The 27,000-nt window shown below is 32.7% G+C and overlaps 2 protein-coding genes and 1 pseudogene across 2 annotated transcripts in view; 1 reads left to right on the forward strand and 2 right to left on the reverse strand.

Annotated features, from left to right (window-relative positions):
* Positions 1-27,000, forward strand: part of LOC119605335 (uncharacterized protein DDB_G0271670) — an 80,738-nt gene that overhangs the window by 42,674 nt on the left and 11,064 nt on the right.
* On the reverse strand, positions 390-11,822 carry LOC119605337 (annotated as a pseudogene).
* LOC119605334 (lipase member H-B-like) lies at positions 19,851-21,028 on the reverse strand. Its single transcript, XM_037958374.1, has 5 exons — positions 20,880-21,028; positions 20,564-20,818; positions 20,280-20,498; positions 20,061-20,217; positions 19,851-19,990 (listed from the first exon to the last, which is right to left on the reverse strand). Exons 2-5 carry the CDS (start codon positions 20,634-20,636, stop codon positions 19,930-19,932), a joined length of 510 nt encoding a protein of 169 aa, XP_037814302.1. The 5' UTR covers positions 20,637-20,818; positions 20,880-21,028; the 3' UTR covers positions 19,851-19,929.

Genomic DNA, 27,000 nt, shown 5'->3' on the forward strand with positions numbered 1-27,000 from the left:
GTCTATGGTCTAGCCTATAGTCTAGCCTATAGTCTAGTCTATAGTCTAGTCTATAGTCTAGTCTATAGTCTAGTCTATAGTCTAGTCTATAGTCTAGTCTATAGTCTAGTCTAGTCTATAGTCTAGCCTATAGTCTAGTCTATAGTCTAGTCTATAGTCTAGTCTATAGTCTAGCCTATAGTCTAGTCTATAGTCAAGTCTATAGTCTAGTTTGTAGTCTAGTGTACTCTATACCTTTTTATTTTAAACAATAATTCGTTTATCAATTTTCCATTTTACATAAGTTTTTTTCACACAATGAAATAAAAATTTTATTAGACATTTTCACAAAATCTTATTTGCAATATCTTACAAAACTAAAACTTAATACTGAACTTATAAAACTAAATACATGTTATAAATGTTATAAAGCTGAGGTATTTCCGTTAGGAAAATTTATATTTTTTTTATCACATACAATAAATTATTATCGAAAGAAAAAAACTTATTTGACTAACAATACTCTTGTACAAAACAGGTTAACATAAACCTAGGAAAGAACAGTAAAACCTTGCTAAAATGTTTTAAAGATATTTCTAATAAATTTATGCCAACAATATTAAAATGTTATATAAATTTTCGTCATATACATAAATTATTCCAATTTTGTCTAAAATTTTTTCTAAACCTTTTATCGTGTACCTACTGTATCATTTTCATACTTCCTGCGTGTTATGGCTGAAATCTGCATTTTATGTTTTACACGTTCCTAAATTCTCTGTTAACCTTATTATATGAATTTATTCCTGTTATTTTCAAACACTATTCTTCTCCTAATAATGTCACGTTTCAACATTAGTTTTACTCCTGCTACTAACACTATTCCAGCCATCAGCAGTTGGCACTTTACTAGTAATAGTTGCTGTTGACGTTGTCACTCCTGCTGCTGATGATTTTGTTGTTGCTGCTAAATCTTCGCTTTGTAAACTATTTCGTTTTATTGCAGCTGTCATTGTTGCAACATCTATCAATGTGTCATTCATTTCATGTAAATTTTCTGTTGTCACATTGTTGTTGTTAGTTGTCGTTGGCTGCACGTCCCCATTTGCCTGCTGTTGTGCTTCCAAAACGTGCTGTTGCTTTTGTACACTTGGTAACAATGTTAGAGCTGCAGATATTTTCTTAAATTCACCCGCAGCTGCACCAAAAGTATTTTTTCCATATGGGGGTTCATCATTTGTATCCAAAAAGAATTTACCACGTAATCTAGAATGAAGAGAGTTTGTTAGAAATACTAAACACCCTGTTTAAATATTAAAAGTTCTAGTATAAACAAATTCCTATAAATCATGTCTGTTTAATATAAAATATTATATTTAGTTAAGATTTCATTTCGGTCTCCTTATTCTTTGCTCACTGCCAACATATTCTTTTTAAAATCCTTGTATTCTATTGTAAATAGGATAACAAACGATGATTGATGACAATCACTCAAAATACTACTTGTATAAATATAGTATATCTATAGGGGTTATCATTTTGTAAAGAACACAAAAGGAAAATTTAACAAAGTATTTATTCTTTTTTACTAGAAATTTAAGGGCTTATTCTCAACGGATTAACATACACACTAGAGTACAGACGAGACCAGAACTGAAGTCGAACAGAACTAGAACAACTAGACAGAACTAGAACAGAACTAGAACAGAACTAGAACAGAACTAGAACAGAACTAGAACAGAACTAGAACAGAACTAGAACAGAACTAGAACAGAACTAGACAGAACTAGAACAGAACTAGAACAGAACTAGAACAGAACTAGAACAGAACTAGAACAGAACTAGAACAGAACTAGAACAGAACTAGAACAGAACTAGAACAAACTAGAACAGAACTAGAACAGAACTAGAACAGAACTAGAACAAACTAGAACAGAACTAGAACTAGAACAGAACTAGAACAGAACTAGAACAGAACTAGAACAGAACTAGAACAGAACTAGAACAGAACTAGAACAGAACTAGAACAGAACTAGAACAGAACTAGAACAGAACTAGAACAGAACTAGAACAGAACTAGAACAGAACTAGAACAGACTATAACAGAATAGAACAACTAGAACAGAACTAGAACAGAACTAGAACAGAACTAGAACAGAACTAGAACAGAACTAGAACAGAACTAGAACAGAACTAGAACAGAACTAGAACAGAACTAGAACAGAACTAGAACAGAACTAGAACAGAACTAGAACAGAACTAGAACAGAACTAGAACAGAACTAGAACAGAACTAGAACAGAACTAGAACAGAACTAGAACAGAACTAGAACAGAACTAGAACAGAACTAGAACAGAACTAGAACAGAACTAGAACAGAACTAGAACAGAACTAGAACAGAACTAGAACAGAACTAGAACAGAACTAGAACAGAACTAGAACAGAACTAGAACAGAACTAGAACAGAACTAGAACAGAACTAGAACAGAACTAGAACAGAACTAGAACAACTAGAACAGAACTAGAACAGAACTAGAACAGAACTAGAACAGAACTAGAACAGAACTAGAACAGAACTAGAACAGAACTAGAACAGAACTAGAACAGAACTAGAACAGAACTAGAACAGAACTAGAACAGAACTAGAACAGAACTAGAACAGAACTAGAACAGAACTAGAACAGAACTAGAACAGAACTAGAACAGAACTAGAACAGAACTAGAACAGAACTAGAACAACTAGAACAGAACTAGAACAGAACTAGAACAACTAGAACAGAACTAGAACAGAACTAGAACAGAACTAGAACAGAACTAGAACAGAACTAGAACAGAACTAGAACAACTAGAACAGAACTAGAACAGAACTAGAACAGAACTAGAACAGAACTAGAACAAACTAGAACAGAACTAGAACAGAACTAGAACACTAGAACTAGAACAGAACTAGAACAGAACTAGAACAGAACTAGAACAACTAGAACAGAACTAGAACAGAACTAGAACAGAACTAGAACAGAACTAGAACAGAACTAGAACAGAACTAGAACAGAACTAGAACAGAACTAGAACAGAACTAGAACAGAACTAGAACAGAACTAGAACAGAACTAGAACAGAACTAGAACAGAACTAACAACTAGAACAGAACTAACAGAACTAGAACAGAACTAGAACAAACTAGAACAGAACTACAACTAGAACAGAACTAGAACAGAACTAGAACAGAACTAGAACAGAACTAGAACAGAACTAGAACAGAACTAGAACAGAACTAGAACAGAACTAGAACAGAACTAGAAAGAACTAGAACAGAACTAGAACAGAACTAGAACAGAACTAGAACAGAACTAGAACAAAAAGAACAGAACTAGAACAGAACTAGAACAGAACTAGAACAACTAGAACAGAACTAGAACAGAACTAGAACAGAACTAGAACAGAACTAGAACAGAACTACAACACAACTAGAACAGAACTAGAACAGAAAGAACTAGAACAGAACTAGAACAGAACTAGAACAGAACTAGAACAGAACTTGAACAGAACTAGAACAGAACTAGAACAGAACTAGAACAGAACTAGAACAGAACTAGAACAGAACTAGAACAGAACTAGAACAGAACTAAACAGAACTAGAACAAACTAGAACAGAACTAGAACAGAACTAGAACAGAACTAGAACAGAACTAGAACAGAACTAGAACAGAACTAGAAACAGAACTAGAACAGAACTAGAACAGAACTAGAACAGAACTAGAACAGAACAGAACTAGAACAGAACTAGAACAGAACTAGAACAGAACTAGAACAGAACTAGAACAGAACTAGAACAGAACTAGAACAGAACTAGAACAACTAGAACAGAACTAGAACGAACTAGAACAGAACTAGAACAGAACTAGAACAGAACTAGAACAGAACTAAAACAGAACTAGAACTAGAACAGAACTAGAACAGAACTAGAACAGAACTAGAACAGAATAGAACAGAACTAGAACAGAACTAGAACAGAACTAGAACAGAACTAAAACAGAACTAAAACAGAACTAGAACAGAACTAAAACAGAACTAGAACAGAACTAGAACAGAACTAGAACAGAACTAGAACAGAACTAGAACAGAACTAGAACAGAACTAGAACAGAACTAGAACAGAACTAGAACAGAACTAGAACAGAACTAGAACAGAACTAGAAAACTAGAACTGAACTAGAACTAGAACTGAAGTAGAACTGAAGTAGAACTGAACTAGAACTGAACTAGAACTAGAACTAGAACTGAACTAGAACTGAACTAGAACTGAACTAGAACTGAACTAGAACTGAACTAGAACTGAACTAGAACTGAACTAGAACTGAACTAGAAACTGAACTAGAACTGAACTAGAACTGAACTAGAACTGAACTAGAACTGAACTAGAACCGAACTAGAACTAGAACTGAACAAGAACAGAACTAGAACTAAATTAGAAGCTTTACAACTTTAATGCAAAAATAGAAATTAATAAAGTTTACCTTAACAAAAACTAATTAAAATCTCTCTTGATCAATTTAAGCCCAAAGCTAATGCAATTATGTTTCCTTATTTATACTTCAATGACATTTTCTCTACTATAACTTTCTTAATAAAGTTACACAAAACAATTTTCTTTGGCCATAAATATTCCCTTGCTAAATAAACACCCACTCACCTTTTGTCAGCTCCCATGCCCATGAATGCTTTGCCATTGCCATCACGACAAGTGCCAAATAATTTTGAAGGTTCACATCTGTTGGCTGGAAAGGCATATGGACGGCGTATAGATTCAATAAAATATTCCCAGGCACGTTGATGGCTGCAGCCTACTGAAAATGCACACAAACACATATACACTGAAGAAAAAGCCATAAACTATTATATGAGTACAACAACTTACTTATTATGCCCAACCAACGATTATTGGCAATTTCCTGCCGGGCACAACCAGGCTGTAAGGCGTGACCACCATTAGGATAGAAATCAGCATGACCCATAGCTTCAGGATTACCCAAAATACCACCATCTGTGTGTATAATATCCACAAATTGAGCATCTTTGGGACTCAAGCGGCGATTCGAACTGCCATCCTCAAATAAAGGCAAAGCTGGGTCAAGACCTAGAGGAACATAAATTCGATAAATAAATGTTTAAAGTTGTTTGTGTTGTTGTTTAATCTACCTGTTATTCTAGGCAAATAGATACCCCATTCCTGCAGTTGTTTGCCTATGAAACCCGAAACCTCTGCTCCCAAGCTAAAACCTATCAAATGGATCTTTTGCACTTGATAGCCCTGCTGTAAAAGGAAACGTATAAATCTTGCCACATATCTGGCTGCCACGGGTAAATTATCAACTGCATTGGTATACCAGGGCACCGCAGTCATTGGACTCCAATCGATGAGTATGACATTGTAATTTCCGCCTTTTAAAAATGCTATCAAAGGAATAAAATAAAAACGCACATATAGCGACACATACAAGAGTATAAATATAAATATGCAATTAATTTTCTGTAGGGAATAAAATGTCCTTAAACATACATACACATACCATACACATATACAATTATGCCGCACAGTTTAAATGATAGCTATAGACCCCTTATGACAGTTTAGAGTAAATTATCTAGTGACGTTTATTTCCATTCAGTAGTCAACAATCCCCCAGTACTGTCGGGTATTATATAGCATGTGTGTTTGTGGTGTATGTAAGTGTGTGTTGTTCTGCTATGTGTGAATGCATATTAATAATAACTTACCATCTTTAACCTCCTGACTACTTTGTTTTTCACCCGTCGCTGATTCAGAGAAGCCATGCAAATAAATTGCCAAAGGATAATTGAAATTGAAATTGCTTTTGCGCAAACGTTTCTCATCACTCAAAATAAATATTGAAATTTAAATGGATTTTTCTAGCAAAAGGAAAATGGAAACAAAATTTTGATTAAAAATATTTTTCCAAAGAAACAAATTAGGATAATTAAAATTAACAAAAAGTTAAACTGAATTGAATCAGAACAAAACTAGAACAGAACTAGAACAGAACTAGAACAGAACTAGAAACAGAACTAGAACAGAACTAGAACAGAAGAACTTAGACACAGAACTAGAACAGAAACTAGAACAGAACTAGAACAGAACTTAGAAAGAACTAGACAGAACTAGACAGAACTAGACACAGAACTAGAACAGAACTCGAACAGAACTAGAACAGAACTAGAACAGAACTAGAACAGAAAAACTAGAACAGAACTAGAACAGAACTAGAACAGAACTAGAACAGAACTAGAACAGAACTAGAACAGAACTAGAACAGAACTAGAACAGAACAACTAGAACAGAAACTAGAACAGAACTAGAACAGAACTAGAACAGAACTAGAACAGAACTAGAACAGAAACTAGAACAGAACTAGAACAGACTAGAACAGAACTAGAACAGAACTAGAACAGAACTAGAACAGAAACTAGAACAGAACTAGAACAGAACTAGAACAGAACTAGAACAGAACTAGAACAGAATAGAACAGAACTAGAACAGAACTAGAACAGAACTAGAACAGAACTAGAACAGAACTAGAACAGAACTAGAAACAGAACTAGAACAGAACTAGAACAGAACTAGAACAGAACTAGAACAGAACTAGAACAGAACTAGAACAGAACTAGAACAGAACTAGAACAGAACTAGAACAGAACTAGAACAGAACTAGAACAGAACTAGAAACAGAACTAGAACAGAACTAGAACAGAACTAGAACAGAACTAGAACAGAACTAGAACAGAACTAGAACAGAACTAGAACAGAAACTAGAACCAGAACTAGACAGAACTAGAACAGAACTAGAACAGAACTAGAACAGAACTAGAACAGAGAACTAGAACAGAACTAGAACAGAACTTAGAACAGAACTAGAACAGAACTAGAACAGAACTAGAACAGAACTAGAACAGAACTAGAACAGAACTAGAACAGAACTAGAACAGAACTAGAACAGAACTAGACAGAACTAGAACAGAACTAGAACGAACTAGAACAGAACTAGAACAGAACTAGAACAGAACTAGAACAGAACTAGAACAGAACTAGAACAGAACTAGAACAGAACTAGAACAGAACTAGAACAGAACTAGAACAGAACTAGAACAGAACTAGAACAGAACTAGAACAGAACTAGAACAGAACTAGAACAGAACTAGAACAGAACTAGAACAGAACTAGAACAGAACTAGAACAGAACTAGAACAGAACTAGAACGAACTAGAACAGAATAGAACAGAACTAGAACAGAACTAGAACAGAACTAGAACAGAACTAGAACAGAACTAGAACAGAACTAGAACAGAACTAGAACAGAACTAGAACAGAACTAGAACAGAACTAGAACAGAACTAGAACAGAACTAGAACAGAACTAGAACAGAACTAGAACAGAACTAGAACAGAACTAGAACAGACTAGAACAGAACTAGAACTAGAACTGAACTAGAACTAACTAGAACTGAACTAGAACTGAACTAGAACTGAACTAGAACTGAACTAGAACTGAACTAGAACTGAACTAGAACTGAACTAGAACTGAACTAGAACTGAACTAGAACTGAACTAGAACTGAACTAGAACTGAACTAGAACTGAACTAGAACTGAACTAGAACTGAACTAGAACTGAACTAGAACTGAACTAGAACTGAACTAGAACTGAACTAGAACTGAACTAGAACTGAACTAGAAACTGAACTAGAAACTGAACTAGAAACTGAACTAGAACTGAACTAGAACTGAACTAGAAACTGAACTAGAACTGAACTAGAACTGAACTAGAACTGAACTAGAAACTGAAACTAGAACTGAACTAGAACTGAACTAGAACTGAACTAGAACTGAACTAGAATGACTAGAAAACTAGAACTAAACTAGAACTGAACTAGAACTGAACTAGAACTGAACTAGAACTGAACTAGAACTGAACTAGAACTGATCTAGAACTGAACTAGAACTGAACTAGAACTGAACTAGAACTGAACTAGAACTGAACTAGAACTGAACTAGAACTGAACTAGAACTGAACTAGAACTGAACTAGAACTGAACTAGAACTGAACTAGAACTGAACTAGAACCGAACTAGAACTAGAACTGAACTAGACTCGACTATAGTCGAGATAATAGACTCGATAGACTCCACTATAGACTCGACAATAGTCTCGGCTATAGACTAGAATATAGTCTCGATGATATTCTTCATAGTTATAGTCTAGTCTAGTATTTTCTTTGTAAAGAAGAGATTTTTTCTTTTAACTTACCTCGTATACAACATAAATTTAATATCATCTCTTTCCTTTATCTCACAACAATTCGAGCAGAATCCCCTAGGACTGGGACTATAAAATATGGGAGAACCAGCTGTAATTAAAAAACAAATTGAAAGTGAAAATTTTGCTCATTAAATACTTAATTAATGAAACAAACAAATGTTTTGTATTGCCAAAATAAATTTACATAAACTTTTAATTAAAGTGTTTTTTATACAATTTAGTTTTTAATCAAAATTCCACCCTGAACTTGAACGTGAAACAAGATTTACAAAATCAATTAATGGTCATCAGTAAATACGACAAAAAAAACAACAAAACACACACAATTTAAATTCATAACAAGCAATGCAGGCAATAATAGAAAAAGATTAGGGGGAAGGTAGCCTAAGAGGGATATTACAAATAATTTGTTTGGTTTGGTAATATATTAGAAGAAATTCAAGGAATTAGGGCTTAACAAAAGATGTGAGTTATAAGGGTTTTTTTATATTTAACCGCTTGTTTAGGTTAGCGCACCTTCCCCATTAGTCAGCTAGTTTGAAATTTGAAATATTACGTTTTCTTCACACATTGTTAAAACGTGATTTTGGATTATTTGTTTTGGTATGTTAAGCCACTATAGTAGCAGCTAGTTAAAAACAACAACAACAACAACTCTATAATTATCAGTTTTGTTTTTATCTTTAAATTCATTGCAGTTTAAGCCAATTAAATACAAAATGTGCTATAAAAATCTAACAACAATTTAATGTCTTTATGATCAATTTAAATTCACCATAAAAACTGTAAAAAAACTTTAAAATCATTGTCAATGTTAAGATTTTATTGTCATTAGTTTGTTTTTATAATGAATATCATTAATTTCAAAAATGATGCGTCTTTTGTTCACTCTCTCTCTCGCTTATAATAAAAACTATTCATTTATGTATATTTATTTAAATATTAAAAAAAAAAACATTTTTAAATCTATATCATGGCATTTTTTGTTTATATTTTTTGTTAACATTATATTAACAAAATGCGGAAATGAATGTTTTGTTTTGCCTCCACATTTGTTGAGGTTCTTTTTTTAGCCGGCTGCTGTTTATTAAATTAACACTCTTTTTTTTTTGTAGTTAAATAGTAATCATAATATTTGTATTAAATCATAAATTATAAAGCATATAAATGGGGGCAATACTATTGCAAAACAAAAACTACATGCGGTTTTTAAGATTTTGATGGTTAAATATTGAAAATATCAGAAAATAAAGTTAATGGAACTAAAAAAAAGTTCATTAAACTAATTAAATAAACTTAATGATTATGCACAATAATTTATGATTCATTTTATATAATAGATAATATTTTATTTAAAGAGGTATTTTAAGAACTGTTTAAGAACTCATTAAGAAAAAATTTAAAAAATGTTTGAATTAAAGTCTCTAGTTCTGCTATAGTTCATTTTTAAATGAGCAGTTCTATTTCAGTTCTAGTTCAGTTCAGTCAGTTCTAGTTCAGTTCTAGTTCAGTTCTAGTTCAGTTCTAGTTCAGTTCTAGTTCAGTTCTAGTTCAGTTCTAGTTCAGTTCTAGTTCAGTTCTAGTTCAGTTCTAGTTCAGTTCTAATTCAGTTCTAGTTCAGTTCTAGTTCAGTTCTAGTTCAGTTCTAGTTCAGTTCTAGTTCAGTTCTAGTTCAGTTCTAGTTCAGTTCTAGTTCAGTTCTAGTTCAGTTCTAGTTCAGTTCTAGTTCAGTTCTAGTTCATTCTAGTCATTCTAGTTCAGTTCTAGTTTCAGTTCTAGTTCAGTTTAGTTCAGTTCTAGTTCAGTTCTAGTTCAGTTTTCTAGTTCAGTCTAGTTCAGTTCTAGTTCAGTTCTAGTTCAGTTCTAGTTCAGTTCTAGTTCAGTTCTAGTTCAGTTCTAGTTCAGTTCTAGTTCAGTTCTAGTTCAGTTCTAGTTTAGTTCTAGTTCAGTTCTAGTTCAGTTCTAGTTCAGTTCTAGTTCAGTTCTAGTTCAGTTCTAGTTCAGTTCTAGTCAGTTCTAGTTCGTTCAGTTCTAGTTCAGTTCTAGTTCAGTTCTAGTTCAGTTCTAGTTCAGTTCTAGTTCAGTTCTAGTTCAGTTCTAGTTCAGTTCTAGTTCAGTTCTAGTTCAGTTCTAGTTCAGTTCTAGTTCAGTTCTAGTTCAGTTCTAGTTCAGTTCTAGTTCAGTTCTAGTTCAGTTCTAGTTCAGTTCTAGTTCAGTTCTAGTTCAGTTCTAGTTCAGTTCTAGTTCAGTTCTAGTTCAGTTCTAGTTCAGTTCTAGTTCAGTTCTAGTTCAGTTCTAGTTCAGTTCTAGTTCAGTTCTAGTTCAGTTCTAGTTCAGTTCTAGTTCAGTTCTAGTTCAGTTCTAGTTCAGTTCTAGTTCAGTTCTAGTTCAGTTCTAGTTCAGTTCTAGTTCAGTTCTAGTTCAGTTCTAGTTCAGTTCTAGTTCAGTTCTAGTTCAGTTCTAGTTCAGTTCTAGTTCAGTTCTAGTTCAGTTCTAGTTCAGTTCTAGTTCAGTTCTAGTTCAGTTCTAGTTCAGTTCTAGTTCAGTTCTAGTTCAGTTCTAGTCAGTTCTAGTTCAGTTCTAGTTCAGTTCTAGTTCAGTTCTAGTTCAGTTCTAGTTCAGTTCTAGTTCAGTTTCTAGTTCAGTTTCTAGTTCAGTTCTAGTTCAGTTCTAGTTCAGTTCTAGTTCAGTTCTAGTTCAGTTCTAGTTCAGTTCTAGTTCAGTTCTAGTTCAGTTTAGTTCAGTTCTAGTTCAGTTCTAGTTCAGTTCTAGTTCAGTTCTAGTTCAGTTCTAGTTCAGTTCTAGTTCAGTTCTAGTCAGTCTCTAGTTCAGTTCTAGTTCAGTTCTAGTTCAGTTCTAGTTCAGTTCTAGTTCAGTTCTAGTTCAGTTCTAGTTCAGTTCTAGTTCAGTTCTATTTCAGTTCTAGTTCAGTTTTAGTTCAGTTCTAGTTCAGTTTTAGTTCAGTTTTAGTTCAGTTCTAGTTCAGTTTTAGTTCAGTTTTAGTTCAGTTCTAGTTTAGTTCTAGTTCAATTCTAGTTCGCTTCTAATTCACTTTTAGTTCAGTTGTAGTTCACTTCTAATTCACTTTTAGTTCACTTCTCCTCTAATTCTATAGTTTTCTAATTCTGTTCTAGTTCACTTTTTGTTCAATTCTTTAATTTTGTTTCACCAAAAAGCTTATTCACCAAGAAATGTAGAAAATGATTTCTTTTTACACTTACCTAATAGAAATGTAAATATTCCACATAAAGCTGAGGTGGCCGGCAAAGCCATGATTTATCTTTTAATAAGGAAAAAGGATTTTCGAAGACGTTCGAAAATTTGAAATACTTTTTTTTTTAATTTAAGTTTAATGATTACTCGACTTAACAGTATTAGTTGTAAATTGGTTTAAATTTTTAGATTTTTATTTAAAATGTTATTTTTTATAAAAATTTTTAATACTCTTCAAGTTGAAATTTATTTTTGTTTCAATTTTCAATATATAATTTATTATTTCTAATATTTTATTTTCTGTTTATTTTTAATTTTGTTTTTAAATATTTTATTTTATATTTGTTTAATTTTTTCTTTTAAGTTTTATTAAATGTTTTTTCAATTCCATAAATTTTCATATTTTCTTAAATTTTTTTTCTAAATTCAAAATTCCTAACGATTAATATTTAAAGCTTCTTCCACAACCGCCGCAATACGCGTTTAAAATCCAACTGATTGCTATAAAAACTTGCGAAATGACAAAACAAAACAGAAAAAAACACGTTGTTAACTTAATAAAATAAACAAATAGTATAAAAAAACAACAAAAATTACTAAAAAATTCTACTTTGAAAATATAAACAGCTACAAATATAAAAAAAATATTTAACTTGGCCCCAAAGCCAAGAAATCTATAAGAGGAAACAAACTGTTAACAAAAAATAAAGAAAGAAGAACAATTCAATGAGTTTTGTCAAATACAACAACTACAAATAAACAAAAACAAAGTATTTCTTACAAATTCTAATAAATCATAATGAAACGATTTTATAAACTTTAAAACATTTGTACAAAAACATCTTGTTTAACACAATAATTTAAAATAAAATCAAACTACTGAAGCGCCTCCATTAAAACAGCAAAAAACAAAAGACTTAAACAACAAACTTTGTTTACAATTATTGGCTTTTTGTTTTGTTTTTTAGCTCTCCCTCTCTTCCTCTCTCTAGGCTAATTATCATGAACATACAATATCTTTCCTGCATCATTTAAGCTTAATTAATTTATTATGCGTAACGTTGACTTTAAAACCAAAAATAAAAATAATAAAAATCGTTTAATTAACTACATAATTTAATTACTTTGACGTCATTTTTTTTAAACAATTCTTTTATTGTTGTTTTTTTTGTCATTTAGTAAAGGAAATCTTTTGTTTTTGTTTAAAATCTTGAGTAATTTTTAAATTCTATTTGTAACGTGCAACTTTTAAGCAATTTTTCTATAAACTAACTAATTGTTAGACACTCCTTATCTATTGTAAATTCTCATTTATAATGTAAAGGTTATTAAATTTAAATAATTTATTAACTAACGAATGTGCCAAAAGTCATAAGGAAATAGCCTACATTTTAAAACAACAACAAGGTATAAAACATACGTGTTAAATTTACTATTTATGTTTTTAATTTTCAATATTTAAATTATTATTAAGTGGGTGCCTCTTTAAACAAAAAGTATATTTGCTAAATAGTTAGACTAAGTTCACTGACTTAAGTCTAGCTATTAAGGAACAAATAAGATAATTGTTAAGTGACCTTAGATTCCACTATAAAAACTAATTAATAGTTAACTACTATTGCAAGTTCAATTACCCCAGTGAAACCTAGACTACAGACGAGACTATAAACAAAACTATGGACTAACTATATAGACTAGAGTATAGACTAGACTCTAAACTGGACTATAGATTAGACTATAGACTAAAATATAGACTAGAGTATAGACAAGACTATAGACCAGATTATAGACTAGACTAACTATACTATAGACTAGACTATAAACTAGTCTATAGTCTAGTCTGAATTCTGGACTATAGTCCAGACTATAAACAAGAGTATATTCCAGACTATAGACTAGTCTATGTTCCATACTTTAGACTAGTCTATATTCCAGATAGTAGACTAGACTATAGTCCAGACTGTAGACTAGACAATAGTCCAGTCTATAGTCTATATTCCAGACTATAGAGTAGACTATAGTCCATACTATAGAATAGACTATAGTACATACTATAGACTAGACTATAATCCAGACTATAGACTAGAATATAGTCCAGACTATGTACTAGATTATAGACTAGACTATAGTCCAGACTATACACCAGAATATTGTCCAGACTATAGACTAGACTACAGTCCAGACTATAGACTAGACTATAGTCCAGACTATAGTCCATACTATAGACTAGACTATAGTCCAGACTATACACCAAATTATAGTCCGGACTATAGACTAGACTATAGTCCAGACTATAGACTAGACTATAGTCCATACTATAGTCCAGACTATAGACTAGACTATAGTCCATACTATAGCTATGATCCATACTGGGCTATAATACAGACTATAGATTACATTATATTCCAGACTATAGACTAGTTTATGTTCCCGACTTTAGACTAGCCTATAGTCCAGACTATAGACTAGCCTATAGTCCAGACTATAGACTAGACTACAGAGTAGACCATAGTTCAGACTATAGTCTAGTCTATATTCCAGACTATAGACTATACTATACTCCATACTATAGACTGGACTATAGTCCAGACTATAAACTAGAGTATCTTCCAGACTATAGACTAGTCTATGTTCCAGACTTTAGACTAGTCTATAGTCCAGACAGTAGACTAGACTATAGTCCTGACTGTAGACTAGACCATAGTCCAGACTATAGACTAGACTATAGTCCAGACTATGGACTAGACTAGACTAGACTATAGACTAAACTATAGACTAGAATATAGACTAGACTAGTCCAGACTATAGACTAGACTATAGTCCAGACTATAGACTAGACTATAGTCCAGACTATAGACTAGACTATAGTCCAGACTATAGACTAGACTATAGTCCAGACTATAGTCCAGACTATAGACTAGACTATAGTCCAGACTATAGACTAGACTATAGTCCAGACTATAGACTAGACTATAGTCCAGACTATAGACTAGACTATAGTCCAGACTATAGACTAGACTATAGTCCAGACTATAGACTAGACTATAATCCAGACTATAGACTAGACTATAGTCCAGACTATAGACTAGACTATAGTCCAGACTATAGACTAGACTATAGTCCAGACTATAGACTAGACTATAGTCCAGACTATAGACTAAACTATAGACTAGACTATAGTCCAGACTATAGCTAGACTATAGTCAGACTATAGACTAGACTATAGTCCAGACTATAGACTAGACTATAGTCCAGACTATAGACTAGACTATAGTCCAGACTATAGACTAGACTATAGTCCAGACTAGACTATAGACTAGACTATAGTCCAGACTATAGACTAGACTATAGTCCATACTATAGAATAGACTATAGTACATACTATAGACTAGACTATAGGCCAGACTATAGTACAGACTATAGACTATAGTCCAGACTATAGACTAGACCTATAGTCCAAACTATAGACTAGACTATAGTCCAAACTATAGACTAGACTATAGTCCAAACTATAGACTAGACTATAGTCCAGACTATAGTCCAGACTATAGACTAGACCTATAGTCCAGACTATAGACTAGACTATAGTCCAGACTATAGACTAGACTATAGTCCAGACTATAGACTAGACTGTAGTCCAGACTGTAGACTAGACTGTAGTCCAGACTTAGACTAGACTATAGTCCAGACTATAGGACTAGACTATAGTCCAGACTATAGACTAGACTGTAGTCCAGACTATAGACTAGACTGTAGTCCAGACTATAGACTAGACTATAGTCCAGACTATAGACTAGACTATAGTCCAGACTATAGACTAGACTATAGTCCAGACTATAGACTAGACTATAGTCCAGACTATAGACTAGACTATAGTCCAGACTATAGACTAGAATATAGTGCAGACTATAGACTAGACTATAGTCCAGACTATAGACTAGACTACAGTCCAGACTATAGACTAGACTATAGTCCAGACTATAGACTAGACTATAGTCCAGACTATAGACTAGACTATAGTCCAGACTATAGACTAGACTATAGTCCAGACTATAGACTGGACTATAGTCCAGACTATAGACTAGACTATAGTCCAGACTATAGACTGGACTATAGTCCAGACTATAGACTAGACTATAGTCCAGACTATAGATTAGACTATAGTCCAGACTATAGACTAGACTGTAGTCCAGACTATAGACTGGACTATAGTCCAGACTATAGACTAGACTATAGTCCAGACTATAGACTAGACTATAGTCCACACTATAGACTAGACTATAGTCCAGACTATAGACTAGACTATAGTCCACACTATAGACTAGACTATAGTCCAGACTATAGACTAGACTATAGTCCAGACTATAGACTAGACTATAGTACAGACTATAGACTAAACTATAGTCCAGACTATAGACTAGACTATAGTCCACACTATAGACTAGTCTATAGTCCAGACTATAGACTAGACTATAGTCCAGACTATAGACTAGACTATAGTCCAGACTATAGACTAGACTATAGTCCAGACTATAGACTAGACTATCAATCTTAAAAAATTGTGAAATATTTTAGAAATATTTTGTAATTGTAATTTTATTGCTACTATTATTAACTTATTATTGTTGTTTTCCTATTGCACATTGTCTACAATTTACAATTCACACCCATTTTTTGTTATTTTTATAAAAAAAAAAAATCTATTTATAAATCTTACACCCTCTATCTCTTAAGAGAGCTATTTTTAAACTCATTGTTATTCTTAAAGCAATTGTGTTTTATTGTTGAAGTCTTCCGATTTTTATTGCTGAAAATGTTTTATCAAAATACCACAACAAAAACAAACAGATTATTAAAACAAAAGAAACTTTTCCTTTAAATCCAGACGCGTGCTTTTGTGTAAAACATGTTTAATCTATTTATGCAAAATCTTTTTACAATGGGTGGTGAATAAACAATCAATTGAAATCGGATTTATATGGAATGAAAATAAAAACAATTTTTTAGTTCCGTGTGTGGCCATTTTAGTAAAAATATATTTAATATTGATTAAAAATGTTAATCTCGTGTTTAGACGGTATTTAGCGGTGGCAATATTAAATGTGTTTGAATGTGTTTGGAATGAAATAGGAAAGGTGTTTTAGATATAACACCCAGATAATTGTAAAATTTTCTTTAGAATTACTCCAGTTATGCGTAATAAATTTGAAACCACCCTTAAATAAGCTTGTCCAAATAAGCAATAAACTTAATAATAGTTTTTTAATATAAAATTATTATTTAGCAGCTTAATTTCAAAATAAACTTTTAAATTTTAATTATAGGTTTAAGGTTTCATACCACAACAACAACAAAAAAATAAGTAAGAAATTATAGTCGGGCGTGGCCGGCCATATGATACCCTACACCAGTTATGAATATTAAATGTGATTTATTTTTCATAATAAAGCATTTATCTTCAATATTCCCTTGTTCCGATACATTTAAACAATTTATGGATGAAAAACTAATTTGCTGAAAGAGGCTTTATATGGGGGCTAGGGGCAAATATGGACCAAGCCCGATAAAATTTTGTAAATATATTTATATTGACATAATATTTTATTGTGCTGAATTTCATCGCGATATTTGTGTTTATAAGCTAATTTGGGACATTTAAGTAATTTTCTGAAGGGGACTTTGTATGGGAGCTAGGGTCAAATGGGGCCCGATCTTTATGAAATTTGGCAGGGTCATCAAGACTTCTATAAAACTTAGTTGTGCCGTATACCGATATATCTGCATATTTAACATAATTATGAGCTCAGAAGCCCTTTTCGGGGGGTTCTGTTCTATGGGGGCTAGGTGAAATAATGGACCGATTTTCAATAGGCTTCGTCCTTAGGTCAAATAAAACGTGCATGCCAAATTTCATCCAATTATCTTGAAAATTGCGACCTGTACCTTGCACACAATTTTTACATGGACAGCCAGCCAGACGGACGGACGGACATAGCTTAATCGACTCAGAAAACGATTCTAAGCCGATTGGTATACTTTAAGGTGGGTCTAGGACGAATATTTTTGTATGTTACAAACATCAGCACAAATCCAATATACCCTCCCCACTAAAGTGGTGTAGGGTATAACAATTCTATAGAACTTTTGTTTAACTATTATTTTAGATTATAAAATAAATTCAATAGTTTTTTATTGATAAATGGAACTTGAGATATTTTATTAAGGTCTTTATCATAAAACCTATTTACACTTGAACTTCATTTAATTTATTGAACTTGCATTTTAAACTGGTTTTCATTTAAAATCATCTGAATAAATAGTTTATAGATTTTTGTAAAATTTACAACATTTATAAGTTTATGTTAATTTTACATTCTCATTTGTACTTGGCATCATATAAAATTTTATTTAAATCTTTTTGTATAATTTCTGTTAAAATATTAAACTTTTAAGAACATACGCTAACAAGTTAGACCTTAAGTCAGCATTAAGTATGCGGTTGCTTGTTTCAACCCAAGTTAAACATTATATTATTTACTAAAATTTTTCATTGTAGATTCAATTGTACAAATATGTATAGCAAGTAAATAATAGATTTAAAAAAAATATAAACTTTAAGCTTCGAACAATGCCAAAAATTTAAGTTGCGATAAATCATACCAACATTTTAATCTTAACCGTTAATCTAAACCCTAAATTCTAGTTTAGTTCTAGTTTAGTTCTAGTTCAGTTCTAGTTCAGTTCTAGTTCAGTTCTAGTTCAGTTCTAGTTCTGTTCTAGTTCTGTTCTAGTTCTGTTCTAGTTCTGTTCTATTTCTGTTCTAGTTCTGTTCTAGTTCAGTTCTAGTTCAGTTCTAGTTCAGTTCTAGTTCAGTTCTAGTTCAGTTCTAGTTCAGTTCTAGTTCAGTTCTAGTTCAGTTCTAGTTCAGTTCTAGTTCAGTTCTAGTTCAGTTCTAGTTCAGTTCTAGTTCAGTTCTAGTTCAGTTCTAGTTCAGTTCTAGTTCAGTTCTAGTTCAGTTCTAGTTCAGTTCTAGTTCAGTTCTAGTTCAGTTCTAGTTCAGTTCTAGTTCAGTTCTAGTTCAGTTCTAGTTCAGTTCTAGTTCAGTTCTAGTTCAGTTCTAGTTCAGTTCTAGTTCAGTTCTAGTTTAGTTCTAGTTTAGTTCAAGTTCTGTTCTAGTTCTGCTCTAGTTCAGTTCTAGTTCTGTTCAAGTTCTGTTCTAGTTCTGTTCTAGTTCTGTTCTAGTTCTGTTCTAGTTCTGTTCTAGTTCTGTTCTAGTTCTGTTCTACTAGTTCTGTCTAGTTCTGTTCTAGTTCTGTTCTAGTTCTGTTCTAGTTCTGTTCTAGTTCTGTTCTAGTTCTGTTCTAGTTCTGTTCTAGTTCTGTTCTAGTTCTGTTCTAGTTCTGTTCTAGTTCTGTTCTAGTTCTGTTCTAGTTCTGTTCTAGTTCTGTTCTAGTTCTGTTCTAGTTCTGTTCTAGTTCTGTTCTAGTTCTGTTCTAGTTCTGTTCTAGTTCTGTTCTAGTTCTGTTCTAGTTCTGTTCTAGTTCTGTTCTAGTTCTGTTCTAAGTTCTGTTCTAGTTCTGTTCTAGTTCTGTTCTAGTTCTGTTCTAGTTCTGTTCTAGTTCTGTTCTAGTTCTGTTCTAGTTCTGTTCTAGTTCTGTTCTAGTTCTGTTCTAGTTCTGTTCTAGTTCTGTTCTAGTTCTGTTCTAGTTCTGTTCTAGTTCTGTTCTAGTTTCTGTTCTAGTTCTGTTCTAGTTCTGTTCTAGTTCTGTTCTAGTTCTGTTCTAGTTCTGTTCTAGTTCTGTTCTAGTTCTGTTCTAGTTCTGTTCTAGTTCTGTTCTAGTTCTGTTCTAGTTCTGTTCTAGTTCTGTTCTAGTTCTGTTCTAGTTCTGTTCTAGTTCTGTTCTAGTTCTGTTCTAGTTCTGTTCTAGTTCTGTTCTAGTTCCGTTCTAGTTCTGTTCTAGTTCTGTTCTAGTTCTGTTCTAGTTCTGTTCTAGTTCTGTTCTAGTTCTGTTCTAGTTCCGTTCTAGTTCTGTTCTAGTTCTGTTCTAGTTCTGTTCTAGTTCTGTTTTAGTTCTGTTCTAGTTCTGTTCTAGTTTTGTTCTAGTTCTGTTCTAGTTCTGTTCTAGTTCTGTTCTAGTTCTGTTCTAGTTCTGTTCTAGTTCTGTTCTAGTTCTGTTCTAGTTCTGTTCTAGTTCTGCCCTAGTTCTGTCCTAGTTCTGTTCTAGTTCTGTTCTAGTTCTGTTCTAGTTCTATTCTAGTTCTGTTCTAGTTCTGTTCCAGTTTTAGTTCTTTCTAGTTCTGTCCTAGTTCAATGAAACTAATTTCGCTGTATTTTATTATAATTCTTTTATTAGATTTGAGTGTAAAATCTTCCCCTTCATGTAATTGTGTTCTTCTGAAATTTTCCTTAATTTCGTTTTCCAAAGGGAGGGTAACTGTTTGTATCCAAATAAAATTTACCACGTAAACTTAAAAAAAAAATAAATAATTGGTTTATATAATACTAATATAAATATATTTGAAAAACTCCACACTCACTCTTCATCAGCGTAAAAACCCATATATGCTTTGCCATTAGGACCAAATTCACAATATCTAAATGTTTTGGAAGGTTTGCATATCTTGGATCTAAAAGTATAACGACTATTAACAGATTCTGCGAAATATTTCCAAGCACGATTATGACTGCAGTCAACTATAATTGAAATTGTTCAGTATTAAATAAATAATATCTAAGAAAAATCTTCAAGTACTAACAGAATGAATCAATGCAACGATCATCAGAAACTTTCCTAGTTATACAACCAGGCTGTAAAGCAGTGCCACCGTTAGGATAGAAATCCGCGTGACCCATTGCTTCTGAATTACCCGATAAGCTACCATCGGTATGTATAATATCAACAAATCGAGCCACTTTGTAATTCAGGTAGCGATAGGAACTCTCGGGCTTAAATGAATAATAAGGTGGATCCAGACCTTTAAAAAAATAATAACAATAACAAATTTCCTGTACTTGAAGCATGCAAATATGCTTTAAATACCCGTTATTCTGGACAATTTATAGTCCCATTTCTTTAATTTTTTGCCTATGTAACCAGCCACTTCTGCTCCCATACCAAAACCTATCACATGGATCTTTCTCAAACGATAATCCTCATTTACAAGAAATCGTATAAATTTTGCCACATGTTTGCCAACAACTTTTATATTACGAATAGAATTATCGTGCCAGGGTGCTGAAGACAATCTACTCCAATCGACGAGTATGACATTGTACCTTCCTTTTTCCAAAAATGCTTTGGAAAAACGAAAAGAGCAATAAATTTTAAAACATTTACGAAATTGTATATGACTTACCTTTATTAATCGCTTGAGCACTCTGCGATTGCTTGTAGCTTTCTCAAGATTGCTGTGAACATAAATTACGGTGGGATTCCTAAAACTAAATTCGCTTCGACGCAAACCTTTTCTATCTCCGACTTTTAAATAATCATATGTATAATGATTTCTGGGGAAAAAAAAATTACACAATGGAATCTTAAACAAAAATTAACTAGAACGGAATAACAGTAGAACTAGAACTTATGTAACTAGAACAGAACCAGAACTAGAACAGAACCAGAACTAGAACAGAACCAGAACCAGAACTAGAACAGAACTGGAACAGAAGCAGAACTAGAACAGAATTAGAACAGAACTAGAACAGAACTAGAACAGAACTAGAACAGAACTAGAACAGAACTAGAACAGAACTAGAACAGAACTAGAACAGAACTAGAACAGAACAGAACTAGAACAGAACTAGAACAGAACTAGCTTTCTCAAGATTGCTGTGAACATAAATTACGGTGGGATTCCTAAAACTAAATTCGCTTCGACGCAAACCTTTTCTATCTCCGACTTTTAAATAATCATATGTATAATGATTTCTGGGGAAAAAAAATTACACAATGGAATCTTAAACAAAAATTAACTAGAATGGAATAACAGTAGAACTAGAACTTATGTAACTAGAACAGAACCAGAACTAGAACAGAACCAGAACTAGAACAGAACCAGAACCAGAACTAGAACAGAACTGGAACAGAAGCAGAACTAGAACAGAATTAGAACAGAACTAGAACAGAACTAGAACAGAACTAGAACAGAACTAGAACAGAACTAGAACAGAACTAGAACAGAACTAGAACAGAACTAGAACAGAACTAGAACAGAACTAGAACAGAACAGAACTAGAACAGAACTAGAACAGAACTAGAACAGAACTAGAACAGAACTAGAACAGAACGAGAACAATAGAACAGAACTAGAACAGAACTAGAACAAACTAGAACAGAACTAAACAGAACTAGAACAGAACTAGAAAGAACTAGAACAGAACTAGAACAGAACTAGAACAGAACTAGAACAGAACTAGAACAGAACTAGAACAGAACTAGAACAGAACTAGAACAGAACTAGAACAGAACTAGAACAGAACTAGAACAGAACTAGAACAGAACTAGAACAGAACTAGAACAGAACTAGAACAGAACTAGAACAGAACTAGAACAGAACTAGAACAGAACTAGAACAGAACTAGAACAGAACTAGACAGAACTAGAACAGAACTAGAACAGAACTAGAACAGAACTAGAACAGAACTAGAACAGAACTAGAACAGAACTAGAACAGAACTAGAACAGAACTAGAACAGAACTAGAACAGAACTAGAACAGAACTAGAACAGAACTAGAACAGAACTAGAACAGAACTAGAACAGAACTAGAACAGAACTAGAACAGAACTAGAACAGAACTAGACAAACTAGAACAGAACTAGAACAGAACTAGAACAGAACTAGAACAGAACTAGAACAGAACTAGAACAGAACTAGAACAGAACTAGAACAGAACTAGAACAGAACTAGAACAGAACTAGAACAGAACTAGAACAGAACTAGAACAGAACTAGAACAGAACTAGAACAGAACTAGAACAAACTAGACAGAACTAGAACAACTAGAACAGAACTAGAACAGAACTAGAACAGAGCTAGAACAGAACTAGAACAGAACTAGAACAGAACTAGAACAAACTAGAACAGAACTAGAACAGAACTAGAACAGAACTAGAACAGAACTAGAACAGAACTAGAACAGAACTAGAACAGAACTAGAACAGAACTAGAACAGAACTAGAACAGAACTAGAACAGAACTAGAACAGAACTAGAACAGAACTAGAACAGAACTAGAACAGAACTAGAACAGAACTAGAACAGAACCAGAACCAGAACTAGAACAGAACTGGAACAGAAGCAGAACTAGAACAGAACTAGAACAGAACTAGAACAGAACTAGAACAGAACTAGAACAGAACTAGAACAGAACTAGAACAGAACTAGAACAGAACTAGAACAGAACTAGAACAGAACTAGAACAGAACTAGAACTAGAACAGAACTAGAACAGAACTAGCAACTAGAACAGAACTAGAACAGAACTAGAACAGAACTAGAACAGAACGAAACAGAACTAGAACAGAACTAGAACAGAACTAGAACAGAACTAGAACAGAACTAGAACAGAACTAGAACAGAACTAGAACAGAACTAGAACAGAACTAGAACAGAACTAGAACAGAACTAGAACAGAACTAGAACAGAACAGAACTAGAACAGAACTAGAACAGAACTAGAACAGAACTAGAACAGAACTAGAACAGAACTAGAACAGAACTAGAACAGAACTAGAACAGAACTGAACAGAACAGAACTAGAACAGAACTAGAACAGAACTAGAACAGAACTAGAACAGAACTAGAACAGAACTAGAACAGAACTAGAACAGAACTAGAACAGAACTAGAACAGAACTAGAACAGAACTAGAACTAGAACAGAACTAGAACAGAACTAGAACAGAACTAGAACAAGGAACAGAACTAGAACATAACTAAACAGAACTAGAACAGAACTAGAACAGAACTAGAACAGAACTAGAACAGACTAGAACAGAACTAGAACAGAACTAGAACAGAACTAGAACAGAACTAGAACAGAACTAGAACAGAACTAGAACAGAACTAGAACAGAACTAGAACAGAACTAGAACAGAACTAGAACAGAACTAGAACAGAACTAGAACAGAACTAGAACAGAACTAGAACAGAACTAGAACAACTAGAACGAACTAGAACAGAACTAGAACAGAACTAGAACAGAACTAGAACAGAACTAGAACAGAACTAGAACAGAACTAGAACACTAGAACAAACTAGAACAGAACTAGAACAGAACTAGAACAGAACTAGAACAGAACTAGAACAGAACTAGAACAGAACTAGAACAGAACTAGAACAGAACAGAACTAGAACAGAACTAGAACAGAACTAGAACAGAACTAGAACAGAACTAGAACAGAACTAGAACAGAACTAGAACAGAACTAGAACAGAACTAGAACAGAACTAGAACAGAACTAGAACAGAACTAGAACAGAACTAGAACAGAACTAGAACAGAACTAGAACAAACTAGACTACAAATAGAACACAATAGAACACAACTAGAACAAATAGAACAGAACTAGAACAGAACTAGAACAGAACTAGAACAGAACTAGAACAGAACTAGAACAGAACTAGAACAGAACTAGAACAGAACTAGAACAGAACTAGAACAGAACTAGAACAGAACTAGAACAGAACTAGAACAGAACTAGAACAGAACTAGAACAGAACTAGAACAGAACTAGAAAGAACAGAACTAGAACAGAACTAGAACAGAACTAGAACAGAACTAGAACAGAACTAGAACAGAACTAGAACAGAACTAGAACAGAACTAGAACAGAACTAGAACAGAACTAGAACAGAACTGAACAGAACTAGAACAGAACTAGAACAGAACTAGAACTAGAACAGAACTAGAACAGAACTAGAACAGAACTAGAACAGAACTAGAACAGAACTAGAACAGAACTAGAACAGAACTAGAACAGAACTAGAACAGAACTAGAACAGAACTAGAACAGAACTAGAACAGAACTAGAACAGAACTAGAACAGAACTAGAACAGAACTAGAACAGAACTAGAACAGAACTAGAACAGAACTAGAACAGAACTAGAACAGAACTAGAACAGAACTAGAACAGAACTAGAACAGAACTAGAACAGAACTAGAACAGAACTAGAACAGAACAGAACTAGAACAGACTAGAACAGGACTAGAACAGAACTAGAACAGAACTAGAACAGAACTAGAACAGAACTAGAACAGATCTAGAACAGAACTAGAACAGAACTAGAACAGAACTAGAACAGAACTAGAACAGAACTAGAACAGAACTAGAACTGAACTAGAACTGAACTAGAACTGAACTAGAACTGAACTAGAACTGAACTATAACTGAACTAGAACAGAACTAGAACAGAACTAGAACAGAGCAGAACTAGACTACAACTAGAACACAATTAGAACACAACTATAACACAACTAGAACATAGATAGAACAGACAGAACACAACTAGAACAGAACAGAACACAACTAGAACAGAACAAGAACACAACTAGAAAAAAACTAGAACAAAACTAGAACAAAACTAGAACAAAACTAGAACAAAACTGGAACAGAACTAGAACAGAACTAGAACAAAACTAGAACAGAACTAGAATTGAACTTACCTGGTATACAGTAAATACTTTATATCATCTTCCCAGTCTATTAGACAACACTTCTGACAGTTACCTTTGGGTCTGCGACTGTAATTTACAAGGCTGCCAGCTGTAACACATAAAAAAAATTTTAAATTTTCCAAAAAATTATCAAAATTTATATTTAAGTTTTTATTTACCAAGAAGGACGGAATAAAATCCACATGTTAATGCAGCAGAAGTCATGTTATATAAATCAATATTATTTCCCTAAATTAAATGTTAAGAAACTAATAAACTGACATAGTATAAGAAAGGACATACATATAGTAGGAGTGAATTTTTGTTTGTGACTAAATCAGGGGCTTTGTAACTAGAAAATACTAGTTGGATATAATGTTTCTTACGGTCAAACATGTCTTCAAAGGCTCTATATAATAATCTCTGCTTCTGTTAACTTTACAGAAAATTCTAGAATTTTAACTTAATGTTTATTAATGTAAAACGTGTACCGTTCTGAAGTACTCCCTTCCATATATTTATGACCCGTTTAAAAATCTAAGTTTCTCTAAACACAATGTCACACATCATAAACTCTAAACCACCCTTTATAACCTTGTGTAATTTTAAAATAAAACACACAATAAACTTAATAATAGTACTTAAAATTTAAATTACTGTTTACCATAAACTTTACAAAAAAAAAGACAAACTCTTAACTTAATTATAGGTTAAATATTAACAGAAATAAGTTTTAAATCTTCAGAGAACTTTAACTTGTAACCACAAACATTTTAATACAATTTAATATTCAAGAACTTGAGACATTTCTCAAAAGGTCTTTTTCATGATTCAAAACTATTTACACTTGAACTTCATTTATTTAACTGTGAACTTGCGTTTTAAACCGGTTTTATTTCAAAACCGTAAAGAAACATTCATTTTAAATATTTTCTTTAACTTTGTATTGAAATACAATTTATGAAACATTTTATTTTTATTATATGTTTTTATATAAATCTTAAAATTATGCTAATTGTATAGCATTCAAACTTTTATTTATTTTTAATTTATTTAAATTTGTGCATATTTTTGGAAAAAAAAACTTATTCATAAATAATTGTTTGTACTAAAGTAACACCTTAAATACAACAACATGTGTTAACAAGTAAGACCTTAACTGAACATTTAAGTTTGTGGTTACAGTAATTTGAAGTGTTAGTGTTAGATTTTTACTTTTTTGTTTAATTTTCTGTATTGTTTGTTATTTAAAATCAATATGTTAATTCACAATTAACTTGCGAATAAATACTGCAAGTAAATAACAAACAACTTGATTAAGAAGTTCAACCCAATATTTTAATTTGAAAACAATTTATTTTGATTACAATTCTATTTCCATTCTCTTTTAACTCTACTTCAGTCCTAGCTAAGTTCTAGTTCAGTTCTAGTTTAGTTCTAGTTTAGTCTTAGTCTAGTTCTAGTTTAGTTCTAGTTTAGTTCTAGTTTAGTACTAGTTCTGTTCTAGTTCTGTTCTAGTTCTGTTCTAGTTCTAGTTCTGTTTTAGTTCTGTTCTTGTTCAGTTCTAGTTCTGTTCTAGTATGACTAGACTATAGTCTGGAGTATAGACTAGTCTATAGTCTGGAGTATAGACTAGTCTATAGTCTGGAGTATAGACTAGTCTATAGTCTGGAGTATAGACTAGTCTATAGTCTGGAGTATAGACTAGTCTATAGTCTGGAGTATAGACTAGTCTAAAGTCTGGTGTATAGACTAGTCTATAGTCTGGAGTATAGACTAGTCTGGTGTATAGACTAGTCTATAGTATAGACTAGTCTATAGTCTGGTG

The sequence above is a fragment of the Lucilia sericata genome, unplaced genomic scaffold (genome assembly GCF_015586225.1).
Source record: "Lucilia sericata isolate MDLA Ls3-8-SP2 unplaced genomic scaffold, ASM1558622v1 Contig000476F_arrow, whole genome shotgun sequence".
Lineage (NCBI taxonomy): Eukaryota > Metazoa > Arthropoda > Insecta > Diptera > Calliphoridae > Lucilia > Lucilia sericata.